This window comes from Crotalus tigris, unplaced genomic scaffold (genome assembly GCF_016545835.1).
Source record: "Crotalus tigris isolate CLP2741 ecotype Arizona unplaced genomic scaffold, ASM1654583v1 scf7180000017800.2534000, whole genome shotgun sequence".
Lineage (NCBI taxonomy): Eukaryota > Metazoa > Chordata > Lepidosauria > Squamata > Viperidae > Crotalus > Crotalus tigris.
In genome coordinates, this window is record NW_024096645.1 from 2088672 (window position 1) to 2106243 (window position 17572).

General features: G+C 35.8%; 1 protein-coding gene across 4 annotated transcripts in view; it reads right to left on the reverse strand.

The window, feature by feature from the left end:
• The window catches only part of EIF2AK4 (eukaryotic translation initiation factor 2 alpha kinase 4), a 43671-nt gene that overhangs the window by 12694 nt on the left and 13405 nt on the right, over positions 1-17572 (reverse strand). For all 4 annotated transcript variants that reach the window (XR_005556600.1, XM_039342657.1, XM_039342658.1 and 1 more), the window contains 17 exons: positions 16908-17017; positions 16228-16385; positions 15040-15464; positions 13703-13772; positions 13285-13368; positions 12153-12275; positions 10857-10961; positions 10455-10515; positions 9396-9475; positions 8432-8533; positions 7627-7677; positions 6098-6334; positions 4452-4527; positions 3739-3860; positions 3328-3377; positions 2119-2287; positions 364-480 (listed from right to left, as the gene is read on the reverse strand). Coding sequence is in view for 3 of the 4 variants with exons in the window: in XM_039342657.1 (XP_039198591.1) it covers positions 364-480; positions 2119-2287; positions 3328-3377; positions 3739-3860; positions 4452-4527; positions 6098-6334; positions 7627-7677; positions 8432-8533; positions 9396-9475; positions 10455-10515; positions 10857-10961; positions 12153-12275; positions 13285-13368; positions 13703-13772; positions 15040-15464; positions 16228-16385; positions 16908-17017 (2140 nt within the window). In the remaining variant the exon portion in view is untranslated. The remainder of the gene's footprint in view (positions 1-363; positions 481-2118; positions 2288-3327; positions 3378-3738; positions 3861-4451; positions 4528-6097; positions 6335-7626; positions 7678-8431; positions 8534-9395; positions 9476-10454; positions 10516-10856; positions 10962-12152; positions 12276-13284; positions 13369-13702; positions 13773-15039; positions 15465-16227; positions 16386-16907; positions 17018-17572) is intronic.

Consider the following 17572-nt stretch of genomic DNA (forward strand, 5'->3'; position numbering starts at 1 on the left):
GGGTCGGGACCCCATTTGGAGTCGAACGACCATTTCACGGGGGTCGCCAAACAAGGCTGTCCGCCATTTTTCCCCCTTTTCTTTGGCCACGCCCCTGGCACCTGGTGATGTATAAGTGGTTGGGGGTCACCATAACATGGGGAACTGTATTATGGGGTCGCGGCATTAGAAAGGTTGAGAACCACTGTTCTAAAGGGTATTTTAATGGCCATACATTTTTTTTTATCTTTTCTATGAGCCTAGTGAACAACTACTCTTTCTGCTCTTTTTTAAACATCCCTCTTCAGTGACAGAGGTATCCTGTCAGCCCATCCTATAATCTACAACATAAAAGTGCAATTCAAGAACAACATAATGCCTTACCACAGCATCATACAAGATTGTGTAAACTTGATTGAGCTTATCTTCAGGGATCCCACAATGCAGAAGGATTGCTTTCAGCAAGGCAGTATGATTTAAGTAGATACTATAGTTTCTTTCCTAACAGACACAAATGAATTTCAGTTGAATTTCCATTACTTTTTCATGACAGCTAAACTTAAATTTCAGCATTCAGTGTTTCTTCTCCTATCCCACCTCTTTTGTGTGTTATATCACTACTGAGACTACCTATACTAACAGAATCTTACCTGACAATGAATTTAATTCCTAAAGGAGGAGTCTGAAGACCCATGAACCCACAGAGGCTCTTCTGGAATAGAAGCTTCCTTCTTAACAATATTCTGGGATAACATAAAGCTTCTGAATTGGATTTGATCAATGTATATTAGATTTAATTCAATTTAACTGAATTTCATTAATGAATTAAGATTTAATCAAATTGCACTGGATTTCATTAATGAAAAATATCCTTAGTTATGGCCAGATAAGAATAATTAAGTCAAGCATATACTATATCAATAATTATAAGTCACCAATAAATCACTACTTTTTGGAATAATATAGTATAATATTGTATTATATCAATATTGGAGTCTTTATTATACAATTATAGCATTCACCCATCTTTTTTACTATTTACTTTATACATATCAATGTATTTTCTTTGGTTTTTTTCCTTGTTTTATTGTTTATTTTACTTTTGTTTAAACTTCCTATTTATTTCTTCATTTTTTAAATACTTGTGAGTCACCTAGAGTAGCTCCATGGTGAAATAGGTGGCAAATAAATTTATTATTATTAATAATAATAATAATAATGATTTGTTTGCATCTACTCAGAATAGGAACGGCGAAGGAACCAACTCATATGTCTACTAGTCTTAGCAAGTCTTAGGCAAGAAAAACCAAATGCACAAGTACAGCATAGGTGGCACCATGCTCAATAGTAGTAACTGTGAGAGGGACCTCGGAGTCCTAGTAGACAATCACTTAAATATGAGCCAGCAGTGTGCTGCAGCTGCCAAAAAGGCCAACACAGTGCTAGGCTGCATTAAGAGAGGGATAGAATCAAGATCACGTGAAGTGTTAATACCACTTTACAATGCCTTGGTAAGGCCACACTTGGAATACTGCATCCAGTTTGGTCACCACGATGTAAAAAAGATGTTGAGACTCTAGAAAGAGTACAGAGAAGAGCAACAAAGATGATTAGGGGACTGGAGGCTAAAACATATAAGGAACGGTTGCGAGAATTGGGTATGTCTAGTTTAACGAAGAGAAGGACAAGGGGGGAACATGATAACAGTATTCCAATATCTCAGGGGCTGCCATAAAGAAGAGGGAATTAAGCTATTTTCCAAAGCACCTGAAGGCAGGACAAGAAGCAACGGGTGGAAAATCATCAAGGAGAGAAGCAACCTAGAACTAAGGAGAAACTTCCTGACAGTGAGAACAATTAATCAGTGGAACAGCTTGCCTCCAGAAGCAGTAAATGCTCCAACACTGGAAGTTTTTAAGAAGAGACTGGACAGCCATTTGTCCGAAATAGCGTAGGGTTTCCTGCCCGAGCAGGGGGTTGGACTAGATGACCTCCAAGGTCCCTTCCAACTTTACTACTATTACTATTACTAAAGTAGGAGGAGTTAAATCCTGGATTCTCACATAGCAAGTGAAAAAAATAATATTCCCACCCCTGATCCTATGCCTTTTGGAAAGGACATGGCAGAAAAACACCTACTTGCAATACAGGAAATTCCTGGATTATTTCACAGAGTGTGTAGATTGTTTCTGCAATAGGTAAAAAACTATTTCCAGCAGATGTGATTATATCAAATGCACATTCTAAGAGTTCTCTTGGATGACAACGATCTAATTTCCGAGGCCTGAAAACTCTCTCAATGCAGTATCTAAAGAGATAAATGTTTTCAATTGGAACACATTTGTGGTGGTATATATAAATCAATCTTTCCAGTTTTATCTACTCCAATGATTTTCAAAAGCATATTGTTTAAACTTGTTAAGCTATGCTCCCATAATTTCCCCTATATTTTGGGACATGATTTATCCATCAAACTTGACTACAGCTCAGCTCACAACAATTCTGGATGGTTTGCAAGAAGGATATTACAATAACATCAATTTAAAAAGAAGATAAAAGGTAAGAATGACAGAAAGGATGAATACAAAGGGAGGGTTCTCACTCTCCCTCACAAAAAGCCTGGACAAAGAGCGAGGTTTTCATGCCCCTTCTCAAGGGGGTCACCCGGATCTTGGAAGAACCTCATTCCAAAAGGCACGTGCTGCTACAGAGAAGGTGTGTTTCTGGGATCCCAACAGATGACATAGTTTAACTGAAGGAACCTGGAGTGCACCAACCATGTAAGATCAAATCAGTCAGACAGATATTATGGGAGATAGGTGGTCACTAAAGTAATCAAGTCCTATGCCGTGTACATTATAGGTAATGTTCAGCATCTTGAATTATGCTCTGAAGCTAACAGGCAACCAGTGCAGCTTGCAAAGCAGAGGTTTTACATGGTCTTACTGAGGCATCTATTATTGCATGCAATGTTGAAGTTTCTGGGTGATGCCTAAGGGCAGCCTCGAGTAGACCATACTGTAGTAGTCAAGCCATGAGGTAACCAGGCATGAGTAACTACTGTTATTTGAAAGGCCCACAATGACCGTGAATGATGGGGATTGTGCTCCAATATACCTAAAGTGCATGATGTTGGGAATGGTTGCTTCAAGGCCCTAAATAAGGATCTATTCCTGGGGATCCCTTTTAACTATAGAGGCCAAGAAGCTCCATTCAAAACATATGGTTTTCAGTAAATTTTGGTCCCTCTTCTAAGCCAGCTTTATTTTACAGAAGTACAATGCATAAACAATCCATCTTTGTCCAGTTTTAAAAACAATAAAAATATACCTGGGAGATTGCCCTTACCTTTTCAAATTTGTTATATTATTTCTAGCTACATATCTTGCAAATGGAATCTGAAAAGAGGTATAAAAGCAGGTTATAGTCTGAAACAAGCAGTATAAAGCAAAACATAATTGTCATGGTTATGAGCAGCAATCTTTAAGTAAAAATATAGTTTGTAATATAAAGAAATCAAGATGTTCTACTATGCATATAAACTTATTTTCCTATCAAGCACAGAACTATACTGATATTTCTTTTCTTTCTTCCCAATGCATCCCCCTTGTGTAAGCTCTTTAAATCAGTTTCTAATCCACAGTAGTTGATTTGGCCATACTGCCCTGGGAACTACAGGAGCTGTATTCCAAGAAGTCTGGAGGCCACCAGACTAGGCAAGGCTGGTCCAAGGTCCTTGAAGATGAAAATCATACTCACTCTGAGATCATAAGGAAGCATCACCAGCATTCCACTGTGGTCCATCAAATATGAAGCTTCATTGTGCTCATACAGTTTTCTATTCCTGGGCATCAGCAGGGGAGTATGCATCTTGACAGCGCCTGCGCAAGAGTTCAAACCACTTTTATAATTCCATACAACAAATAGAAAATAATGTTTAAAGAAACTGTTTCAGAAACCTATTGTTTAACATTTTCATTTTTCAAATAGTTGTTTTTATGATTTGTTACAAAGATTGTGTGTGTGTGTGTGTGTGTGTGTGTGTGTGTGAGAGAGAGAGAGAGAGAGAGAGAGAGAGAGAGAGAGAGAGAGAGAGAGAGAGAGAGAGATTGTTGATTTTGCTATTTTCTTGAGATTATTCCTTGGCACTACCAATTTATTTAACTTTTTGGTGATTTTTACTTAATTAATAATTTTTGTGCCACACATTTCCTTAAAGAAGCCTTCTTATATAAAGTAGGGACATTGAACTTCTGTGCAGTGTTTGTTTACTCATTATTTCAATAAATCTAATTATTTGAGAACTGAAAACTCATATACTGTAAATGTAATACTGAATATGTCTGAAATTAATTCAAGAACAAGGTAGGAAGAGTACAGTACAGCATCTATTTCTGCTCTCAGAATAATAATGCTGCCTATTATCAAAATATCTCAGTCTAATTCAAAAATATTCAACAAAGCATACATACCATGTCTTTTAAAAATCCGGCTAATTGTCTCACACACATGTTGTTGAATCTTGGTTGACCAAACTGAAAAACTACCCTAAAATTAACAATGATCAGAACGTAAGCAATGCATTTTTTTTCCCTCTTCAGTTACAAAAACCCAGAATGCATCTAGACCATGAGCAGCAAATCTATATTAGTTCAGCTTAACATATAGTATTAATTAGCAAAGATATTTTCAGTAAATATTTGCAGTTTCAAAGTATCAAATTAGTTTTATATTCCCAAAAAGGGAACACCAAGTAATGTTTATCTGTTACTTTCACTTCATTAGCCTTTGAGAGTTTGTATGCTTGAAATCTGGTTCTCATCTCTGCAACTTACTCCCACAGTCCATCTCAGCTCACAAATTAATACAGATGACTTTGAAAACAGTGCCTGAGTCGGCACTTCAGTGCTTGCATTTTATTTGAACATATTACAGTGAGTTTGTCCTAATAAACAGGAAATAGAGCCTAAGATTTTTTAAATTAATTTTTTGGATTTTTTTAATGTGAAACATGTTTCTGCAATGAATATGTATCATGTCTTGATTTTTTAAAGCTAACGAGCGGTAGAATGTTTAAATACATCTCAGAAATTCTGCCTTGAAAGAACTGAGATTGAAAAGGAAGCACTACCTACTTTATGTTAGTTGGGCAGTATACAAAGTTAATAAATTATTATTAAGCAATAATATATCAGATTAGCCACAACTCTGTCAATCTTCTGTAAGTCTTAAAGACCTGGTTTGTCACTAGGCATAAGGTGGGGTTGAGCATTGGCCATGTTAAGTGTTATGGGTGGGTCTGTTTTTACTCTGGCTATTGTTGTCGTGTGTGTTTTTTTTCCCTTTGTTATACTTTTAACATGGCTAGAGCTATTAATTTGGGATGGGCAGCCCTATAAATTGATTAATAAAATAAAATTATTATTGTGGCTTCAAAAGCAAATACCACTACCAATGAAAAGAGCTTATAAGACATAATAGGAAGCCACAAAATAGCAACCAAAACATTCACTAACATTTTCTTCCCCTGTCAATATTCATACTTTGTGTACGAAAGTTCTACATTGGAAGCATTAGAGCAGTGATTCTCAACCTGTGGGTCAGGACCCCATTTGGGGTCGAACGACCATTTCACAGGGGTCACCAAACAACGCAGTCCACCATTTTTTTCCCCTTTTCCTTAGCTGTGCTACTCCCTTTTATTCTATTGGCTTTTGAAAGCCAATAGAATAGACTCTCTTGAATAGAGTCTAATTCTATTGGCTTTCAAAAGCCAATAGGAATTGTCCAGGCTGTCTCTGCCCTGCTGAGCCCGCCAAAAGTCCCATTCTGCAAACGGTGCTGCACCAGTTGAGTAGTCCTCGACTTACGACCGGTTGAGTAGTCCTCGACTTACAACCGGTTGGGGGTCGCGGCATTAAAAAGGTTGAGAACCACTGCATTAGAGGTAATCAAAGCAATATTTCCCAATATTTTCCACTTTTCTTTCCTGTTATTTTGTTCCCTTTTTCTCTTCTGTTTGTTGTTTCTTGTCCTGCTATTATTTTAAAAGCAATAAAACAAGATTCCAATCATATCTAAGTCGCTGCTTCTTTTTAATGCAGACTTAAGAACACACCTTGAGGATATCACTGTCGTAGGTATAATCTATTGCAGGAGAAATGCGCTGGGAGAATATTTGGCCCATCATGATCCGGTATGCTTTTCCATCCACATTTGCTAAAGTATGATGAAGGACTTCGTGAAGTTCAGACTCTTGCCACTGAGGAGGTGGAAGATGTTCACTTTTTAAGAGCTCCATAGCAGTTGGCCGTTTTGAAGGATCGTGGTTCAATAGCCAAGCAATCACCAGTTTCTAAATGCATAGTGACATTTTAAATATATAAATTAAAGAGTTTTCTTTCTGACTTCTATATTCAGATATGTCGTCCTGGTTGCACACCAGGAAGTGTGTAAATATATCATATTTACAGCTAATATCAGAAAATACAAAAACATTGAATAATAATTATAACAACAACAATAATAGAGTTGGAAGAGATCTTGGAGGTCTTCTAGTCCAACCCCCTGCTCAGGCAGCAATACCATTTCAGATAAATAGTAGTCCAATCTCTTCTTAAAAACTTCCAGTGTTGGAGCATTCACAACTTCTAGAGGCAGGTTGTTCGCTGATTAATTGTTCTAACTGTCAGGAAATTTCTCCTTAGTTCTAGGTTGCTTCTCTCTTTGATTAGTTTCCACCTGCTGCTTCTTGTCCTGCCTCCAGGTGCTTTGGAGAATAGCTTGACTCCCTGGCAACCCCTGAAATATTCACCCCTAGTCCTTCTCTTCATTAAACTAGACATACCCAATTCCAGCAGCCATTCCTTATATGCTTTAGCCTCCAGTCCCCTAATCATCTTTGTTTCTCTTCTCTGTACTCTTTCTAGAGTCTCAACATCTTTTTTACATCGTGGTGACCAAAACTGGATGCAGTATTCCTTACCAAGGCATTGTAAAGTGGTATTAACACTTCATGTGATCTTGATTCTATCCCTCTGTTAATACAGCCTAGCACTGTGTTGGCCTTTTTGGCAGCTGCAGCAAAATCTTTCAGCCATGCTAATAATCTTTCAGCCATGCTAATAGCATCTGTAAACTAAATATTTAAGTTATTTTTGAAAAATATTACTTCAATATTTCTTTCTAAACATTAATTTTGTTTCAAGGAACTAGATTACTTTGATATGTATTATTTAATCCTAAAGGGGCAAACAGATATTATTTATGATTAATTACGAATAAAGGAGAATATTTGTAACTCAGGGTTGAAATGCGGATTCCTTGGTGCTCTCTGAGCTTAGTTGTTTTCTTACAAATGTTTCATTACTCAAACTAGGTAACATCAGTGATTATCACTAATAATGTTATTTAGTTTGAGTAATGAAACCTCTGAAAGTAAACAATCAAGATCAGAGAGTATCAAGGAATTATTATTAATTATTTTCAGGTTTAAGTAGGAAACAGACCTAATGAATCCCAATGGAGGAAACAGATATCACCTGGAGTTGCTCTGATAGTGAGATGGGTGGTCTCTAAATTTGATAAAGAAATAAATTAAAATTTAAACACACAATGTAATAATTACTTTTTTAAAAAAATGAATACCTGCTTTGCATTTTTCACTTCATCGAAGTCCTCAGGAAATTCAACAGATGGCTGAAAAATAAAACAGAATAAACAAAGATGATCTTAAAAATTATGTGTATCTAAATAAAAATATGTTTACCATACTAGCTACACATTACAAAAGCTGAAATCTATTGTATCTAGAGGGTACCAGACTGGGTAAATATGAAATACAGACCAATAACTATTTAAACCAATTCCTCACACCTGTCTTTCTACTGTTCCCATATAATACTTAACACCAGCAATTGTCTGGTGCAGATCCTGTATCTTTTTCTAAACCATCACTTTGTTAATGTAAGCTAGATGTAAGCAAAGTGTTTGAAAGAAAGAAGTGTTTCATAAAGTACATTAGTGGAGACAAAGCATCTCTCTTCAGAGTGCTAAAGCAGTCACATCTTTCAGAAGGTTACCTTCTATAGGGTACAACAAGGTTCCATTTTAGGCTTAGTACTCTTCAGTATCTTTGTAAATGACTTAGATGTTGCTATTCAACATTATTACCATACCAGATTTTTTAAAAAAATATCCTACAAAATAACAAATTCAAAAGAGGCTAATATCAATGCTCTAAATATTTTGTACACACTGTCCTGGGTATATATATTAAAACAAATACTTCTTTAGGCAGATATGACCTAGATATTTATAATAAATAATGCTATTTATTGTTAGCAACTGAGTTAGTCTTAAATGACCTAGAACAATTGTCATGAAATGTTTTTTTTAAAAAATTGCTTTATCAATTGTTGCTGAACAAATTATTAGTGAAATTTATACATACAAGCCTTAACTGACTGAGAACAAAGATTCTTTCCGATGCAGTAGTCATTGGATGATAGGACATCTCAAAGAATATTACACCCAAGCTGAAGAGGTCCACTTTCTAGAAAAAGAAGACTGGAAGTCAATATACTTGCAAGAAATAGAATTTAGAATCTAAATGGTCCAGATATCTTACTTAATCAAATTGCTTATCTTCCAATAGACACATTTAAAAAAATATTGTGAAGGAAAGTGCAAAGAACTTCTTGACTGCAAGCTGAATTCTAGGACAGTTGACAAAATAACAATGATACTGTACAATTGCTGCCATTATACTTTTATATAATACTAATGTTTGAAGTAAACAAAAAATAGTATCCAAATATCTCACTAGGCAAGAGGAAAGTGTGGAAATAGTCAATATGTAAAATTAATCCTCTCTTCTTGTTAAAGCTTCTATGTGATAGCAAATGCCATTCTAAAAGCTCTTTCCTATGAGTAATAAAATTTTATGAATAATTATTTCTTATATCCTCCTTTTTTGCCTATATTGTTTCTTAGCCTTAACAACTTTAAGAGATGTGGATTTAAATGCAAAGAATTCTGGGAGTTGAAGTCCAGACTTCTTAGAATTGCCAAGATTGAGACACGCTGCTACAGATCATGGGTGTCAAACTCGCAATGTCATGTGACGTGTTGCAACGTATCACGACTTTTTTCCCATTGCTGGTAATGGTGTGGCCATGGTTTTGGCATGACACATCCGGCCTGTGGGCCAGCACTTTGACACCCCTGATATAGACAATGCAGGGGCGTTCAATAAAACAAACCCAATTTACAAGCGCTCCGTGCAGTAACAGAAGTAAACGGCAATTTTTGGATCTAAACAAGAAATCTGGATCCAGAAACCCCTCTGTGGATTTCACATGATGTCATCGAGGCAATTTCCCTAATACGAATGTGAGTCTTACTGACATTTTTACCTGATTGTATGTAGACTTAGTACTTCCTTGGACTTCTGGACTAACATAAAGAGCAGTGCCAACCATTCCTGTTAAGTTTCCTATTTAAAAAAAAGATTTAATTATTGAACTTTATTAATTAATTTAATATATTCTGAATGCTTAGAAAGTAACACATTGCATTATTTCGTATAGTTTGAAAATGCAATTATTCTACAGTCAGTCTGCACGTATGAATCCAAGTAGAGATATCTGCCTAAACATTTTACTGAATCAGACTTTTTCTATCTCCTTAATAACAATAACAATAATAGAGTTGGAAGGGACCTTCGAGGTCTTCTAGTCCAACCCCCTGCTCAGGCAGGAAACCCTGTACGAGTTCAGACAAATGGTTGTCCAGTCTCTTCTTAAAAACTTCCAGTGTTGGAGCATTCACAACTTCTGGAGGCAGGTTGTTCCATTAATTAATTGTTCTAACTGTCAGGAAATTTCTCCTTAGTTCTAGGTTGCTTCTCTTTGTATAATCTGTTCTCTCTGTATAATCAGAGCTGTGAATATGCATGTGCGGTTATGTGTTCTTTTAAAATCCAAGTTTTCAGTATTTATTGAAATTCTTTATGTTCCAGGTATTTACTGTATTTTTACCAATATTATGTACATTATTTTATGACCAGAATTCCTGCTTTCATTACAAAATGATTAGGGAAATGTTGGAGAAAAGTCCTTGAACAGAAGCTAGACTAAAAGAAAAGGCAAGTGAGGTTTAAACTGCTGGTGAATTCAACGGAGCTGCTGTTGACACAATGCTAGAAACACTTGTTAGAACAATGAATGTCATAAATATGAAAATTTCTTTGTGTTCAAATATGAAAAATATTCATACAGGAAGTGATAGAGCATTATTGGGAGTTGCCAGCGACCGGCATAAAGCTTAAAAATTAAGCTTGGTCAGCATTTGAAGGACAAATGCTATCCCTGATCTTGTAATTTGAAAGATATTAATTCATTTCAGTCTTGGAAATCTGCATTTCAAAATAATATGTTTAAAAAAAGCAGGAAAGCATGCTGCCTTATACCTACCCAATGATTCATTTTTAACCACATTTTGGGTGGAAATTTCTTCTCCAGGTTTAGAGTCTACCTGAAAAAGAAAACCCACCATATCTGTTTATATAGTCCACATTCTTAGATCTTTAATGGCTGAAAAGTAAAAAGCAGAGCTGTTTGAAAATTTATGCAAACGGCAGTGCATTAGACTTCAATCCCTGTTCAGTTATGCAACTCATTAGCAGGATCCTGAACTAGACAGTAAGGATACAAAGATGATGTTGACAAGTATGTAAACCACAATATGATACACAGTGTAAGAATTAACATTTCTCCTGAAGATTTATTTATTAGCCATATAAGCTAAAATTAAAACACTGTCTTGTTCAATAAATAATGATATATCACAAATTATATATTACAGCATTCACTTACTGTATTTGCTGGATGATCTGTTGCCAAACCAAAATCACCAATTTTCACCTGATCTTCTGAATCTAAAAAAATGTTGACAGGTTTCAGATCTCGGTGAATCATTCCCTTTAATAAAATCAAATAAAGTTTGATATGAAACAGTGTGTATATGAATCACACCTCAAATAGAACACCAAGACTGAACCCTCCAGTATGAGTTAGTTCAGCCTTTAACAATAGTAGGGCAAACTTCTGTTTATAATTCTATGTTGGATGATGATTGTCAGAAATCTACTAGGGTTCCCATCTTCATTTTGTTTGTATTTATGTGTATGCACGTGTGTAGGATGGAAGTGGAGAGTGGCTGAGTTGTTAATTAAAACATTCCATATCTTTCATTCCGAAAATATTTTAGTCTTTTTTAACTGACTTTTATTTTATCCAAGCCTTATATATTAGTGCAGTATTTCTCAAGCTTGGCAACTTTTACTGTAAATTGTCAAGACAGAAAAAACACTTTATTATTAGTGGGTTTATAACATATAGTCACAATTTTTGAAAACCACCCAGAATATTATAGCATATGTTATAAAAATTCTTATTATTGTTAATGCTACTTGTGAGCCTCATTGGTAGGATTTATATTCTAAAAAGAGGATATACTAATAAATATGTTCGAATATCTCAGAGATTGCCACAACAAAAAAAAAAAAAAGAGAGAGAATCAAGCTATTCTCCAAAACACCTGAGGGCAGGATAAGAAGCAACAGATAGAAACTAATCAAAGAGAGAAGCAACCTAGAACTAAAGAGAATTTTCCTGACAGTTAGAACAATTAACCAGTGGAACCACTTTCCTCCAGAAGTGGTGAATGCTCCAACACTGGAAGTTTTAAGAAGAAACTGGACAACCATTTGTCTGAAATGGTATAGGGTTTCTTCCCTAAGCAGAGGGTTGGACTAGAAGACCTCCAAAGTCCCTTCCAACTCTGTTATTCTATATTCTAAATATAGTATATTAGGATTTTTAAAATAGGATTTAAAGGTTACCTATCTCTGAGCAAGGGAATGGTTAATCAGTTGGTTAGTCAGATGGTTATCTTGTTGGCAAAAGCAAGCATATATTGTTTTGGATTGTTTAAACAGATAAGGAGTTTTATTTAGGCTTAAAGCTGTGGGAAGCACAAATGAAAACTGGAGAGCAATGTAATAACTGAGACTTCCCCTGCCTTTATCAAGGACAGAATAACTTTTTGGTAAATAATTAACTAAAACCCAGTAAAGTACAAGAGGTGTGCTTGGCACGATCATCACTGACCTTTTCATGGATGTAAGCTAAACCATCCAAAATTTCCCGGAAAAGTCTCCAAAGACGATTGGTATCTTGGTATAAACCTTGATCAATAGTGTCTCGTAATGTGCTCTTTTCACAGTATTCCATCTTTACATGCAAGATTGAGGAGGGGAAAAAAAGCTGAAAGCAACTGGGAAGGTCATCACATGTATAACTGTTACTAATCTACAGTTCAGATTTGGGGTGATTAATCATTCAAATATTGGAGGCTTCTCTTTTAAAAGAAATGTATTTAAAGAAATGTATTCTGACTGGCTAAATTTAATCCTCTTTTTGAGGGCAGACACAGAAGGAGACAAAGAAGGAAAACTATGGGTTTGTTTACCTGAATTATATTTGCTTAGCTCCCTGACTGGAAAAATCAGTCCTTCAAAGAAATCAATGCATTTTCATCTTGTTATGCTAAGAGGAAATTTGTATGATTCATAACGCTTCTGCATACTTATATTGTTTGGTAAATTCTAAGGCTGTATGACACCCAGTCATGATAGCCATTATACTTTTCAAAGGTACACAGTATTTGATTAACTCAGGTATAGCAATTTTGAATGTTTCATGCAATGGGATGAGGCAAATTTAATACAAAGTGGTTTATTTTGAAGATTAGCAAAAGCTTTTAGCACCTCCTTGTGGAATATTTCTCACATCAGATGCAACACATAGACATGTTCTCCCACAGCAGGTGGCAGTATCTAGCTGCCTTAAGAAGCTGACATGGAGCAGAGACAATCAGGAAATCCCAAAGCTTTAAGCTAAAGTTAAATATCCCACGGTAATAAGCTACAAATTGGTTAATCAAAACACATCCCAGCACAACATCTCATGTCCTTATTGAAAACAGCATGCATGAATCCATGTAATTATTAAAAGCTGAGCTTGAGCTCAGAGAGATTTTGCTATTTTAAGCATGCTCTGAAAACATAAATTGTTTGCTTCCAAAACTTGTAAGTCTGAAAAAAAATCACTTCTCACTGATTTCTTAGATGGCTTCTGATTCTGGATACTGACTATAACGTTACTTCTATTTCAGAAATAGAAAATGCTCATTTTATTCTGAATACATTTATTCTAGATGTACCAAATGATAATTTCCAACCTGAATATAAAGATGGTGCACGGTTTGTATCACTGATGTTTTGTTTTCTTCATTATGACTATCTTTTTCCTTGTAATCTTCATCCTAGATCACAAAAGTATAGAAGTACAATATAAGCAAACCTAATTCTTCACCACATATATTTAATCAGTCCATAAATCCACTGATAACATTTCTTTCATTTGAAAACAAAGTTTTTATGTGCTGAAATGCCAAAAAAACCCTGCTTTATTTGTATTCTACCATCCATCATCACAACATGATGCTGGGTACAAATATTCTATCAATAAAGCAAATTGCAATGTTATTGTGGCTTTTAATTGCAAGCAGAATCCTGCTATAGCTTTTGATTTTCAGACTATTAATCCACAGATTTGAAAGAAGAGGCTTAAAGATATATTTTCAATAGAATATTTACCATCATCTGATTTCTACTATTGTCTTCTTCATGATCAAAAATGATATCACTTTCAGAATCTGCTGCTGGCCTAAATTAAGAAACAAGAGTTTTTAAATATCCAAATCTTTGCAGAAGGTGAAGAAGGTGGTTTTAAAAATTTTACCTCACATGTTCCACAGAGGTATGCTTAATGATAATTCCTTAGGTTAAAAAATTACTCTATTACTGTGATACTTAATTCTAGCTTCCATTAATTAATTAATTAATTTTGTTGTTTTAATTACACTGTACACTAGAATCAATACGATCTATTTAATTAAATGCAATGTATAATTATATTAGACAGGCAAAAATCCTAAAAGGTGGTTTATCTTCCATTTCAGATACTGTACACAGTTTAAACTCTGCTAGTCAAATGCATGTTTCAAGGAATCTGTTAGTGAACAGAAGGTGGCACTTCTACATAACACAAACTTAACACAGCAGAGAGCCAGCATGGTCTAGTGCAGGGGTCTTCAAACTTGGCCCTTTTATGACTTACAAATAAATGAAAGTATCATTCTGCAGATTTGAGTCTATACTTACTTTACAGATTTTACAGATTTCACAGATTCAATTAACAAAATAGTAAACATGGCAGGGACAAAAATTTGCAGTGATCCATTTTGCAGATGCAAGTAATCTGGGGCCATATCGAGGTTTTTCAAGCTGATTTCCAATAGTCAGTGAAGAAATTGAAGCTGAAAAGAGACTGCACATTTCAACCTGGCAACAATATAAAACTTATAAACCATGAAGTACTTACAAGAAAGAAAGATAAAGATTTTGGAGTGGATTTCAGAGATTCCATGCTGAATATTAGTAAAAATTTATGAGGAAACTGAATACATGCGGTGCATCCAAGGAGACTTAAAAATATTTCTGAATTAGAACTGCAAGGAAGAGCAAGGGGAAAAAAAATTCCAAAAGCAAGAATAGAAAGAAAATGTTACTTCTACCAAAGGAAGTGCTACAAAATTTTAACTGAAAGGATGTCTAAACTTCTGCATTTGCCACATTCTAGTTTTCTTACTCTGAGTCTGAACCTGTAAATATCTGTACATAACTAATAAGTATATGTTCATATCTGCAGAAAGATGTTGCATGTAACTTTGTACCATGTAACCCCTGAAAAGTGGAAGGTTTCTGCAGGTCGGAGGTCTAGGGGGAATCAGCAAAAGTCATCTTCCATTTTCACAGCTGCTTCTACTAGATTCCAAGCATCAAATAAGCCCATCCATGAATGAACAACTCACAACCTAATCAATTGAGAGTAAACAAGCAAAAGGAAAGAGAAACTAATTGTTCCTACTTACAAGAAAGACTGTGAAAAGACTCCTTCCCCTTCATCGTCATCATCATCATCATCACTGGATTCCTGATCAGCTCCACTGAACCTGGCACTGGTTGATCTTTCACAGGAGGTGCTCCACTCCACCGAACTGGTCAGAACAGGAGAAGGGGCATTTGCTTCTATGTCATCCACAAACGCCTGCTCACCTTTCCCATTTTCAGCCAGCCTCTCAGCTACTTTCTTTTCTTCTGTGCTTTCTGATGTGGAATTAGGAAGTAGAGAACCCTCATATTTCTCTATCCAGGCGTTGTAATATCGCACAATGTTCTCATGGTTTAGTCGTGACAAAAGTGTTACTTCCCCTTTGATTCTTCGGAACTGCTTGCTTGTGGGATTTATACGAATACGCTTGACAGCATAACAGCAGCCATCTAGTTTGTTCTGGACCTGCCCATTGAAAAATGATACAAGACAGATGTGTCAACATCCAGCTCAAGAATCCGAGTTCATTCCGTCCCCGAAAATCTTACTGTTTATTGAATACACTGCATGGTAATGTCGAAGCAAAACTAACTCTGAGGATCCCAGACATCAGTTCATAGACTTAAAAACAATAATTTTCCCAGCCAAATCCCAACGTCTTATGTAGTCCATATAAACTTCACTTTGTTATGGGAACTGTCTGCTTCAAATCCACATCTGTTATGATGTCCTTGAAAAGGTTTCAGGCTCTCACAGTCTTCAGTGGAATCATACAAGTTTCGTTTCTCCAACTAACCCACTTGAAAGTAACACCTCCCCCCCTTACTCTAAAGCAGGGGTGTCAAAATGGCGGCCTGCAGGCTGGTTGCATCATACGGAGGCCGTGCCCACCCCAGCTCCAGCAATGCAAAAAAAAAAGTCACGATATGTTATGACACGTCACATGACGCAGCGAGTATGACACCCACGTTCTAAAGGCAAGTTGAAACGCAGAAGCACGTAGCTGCCAAAGTTTCATCCTTGACAAGATGCTTCAATGGAGATCATATAAAACAGTTTCTTCAGGGCACCCACTCATTTCCTTTTATCCCAAATAAACTCTAAACCTTTTATTATCTGCAAAGCTGGATAAGGTCAACATTTATTACCCAATCCCTGTTTTATTTACACACATACCTCAAAGAGATTCTACAGAGTAAAATCTGTTTCACAGTGAACGCTGCTTTACCTTGATGACTGCTCCAAAGGCTCCTTTTCCAAGCAACTGTTGTTCTTCAAATTCATTGTAATAACGGGAAAGTTGCCTTTGTGTTTCTGTGACATGAACATCACTAGCAATCTGACTGCTAGAAATAACTGTTTCAATATCATCTATTGCTGGTGAATCTGAATTTGTTAAAAAAAATATAATAGAAAGGGCAATGATTTGTATATAATCTGATATTTAAAACTAACAAAAGCTGGTGTGACCCTCAGTGTGGAAGATTAAAGCCTCTACTGGACTGCAGTTTAAAGTGCTGATTATTACAATGTTTTATTGGCAGGTGTCTCAAAGTTATCCAGCCAGCTTTCAAGCCTAAGGGAAACTTAGAACTCGAATGATGAGGACTATGTAAACATATTTACATCAAGAATATAAGACAGGACCATTTTGTAATGACTCAGGCATAAATAATTGTTTAGAATTATTTTATTGCCTAATGACGATATTGCATATCTGAAATTCAAACAAAATATTTAAATAAACATGTACCAAAAACTAGAAAATCACCTCATTGTTTTGACAAGCATTTTATATTAAAATATGCAACTCTCTTAACATAATTTAAAGATGTATGCAGGCATTTTTAAAACACAGTTATACGTTTACCTAAAAGGTTAGCACATTAGAAACACTGAAATATTTACCATCTGGGCTTTCTTCCAATATGGGTGCTTTTACTAGTGGTGGATTTATAAAACTATGCTGTAGTAGTTGCTGAGGACTCCATCTTTCTTTATCTTCCAAGCAAACACACCTGAATGCAATCCAGAAAAAGATAGGGTTAATGTTGCTATTTAGGTTGTTACTCCATGAATCTTTCACATGTTTGCAATTAAAGCTGCAAAACTTAAGTATAGATAGTCCTCGACTTACAACAGTTCATTTAGTCTCCGTTCAAAGTTACAACAGCACTGGATAAAGTGACTTATTGCCATTTTTCACATTACAACTTTTGCAGCATCCCCATGGTCTTGTGATCACAATTCAAATGCTTTGGCAACTGGTTCATATTTATGAGAGTTGCTGTGTCCCAGGGTCATGTGATCGCCTTTTACAACTTTCTGAAAAGCAGAGTCAATGGGGAAGCCAGATTCACTTAACAACTGGGTTACTAACTTAATAACCGCAGGGATTCACTTAACAACTATGGCAAGAAATGTCGTAAAATAGGGCAAAACTCAACAAAATGTCTCACTTAACAACAGAAACTTTGGGCTCAATTGTGGTCATAAGTTGAGGACTATCCATATAGCCTTTTTATAGCCTTGTGCTCTTCAAGGGTTGAAATCTTGGGAGACGGAGTCTCAGA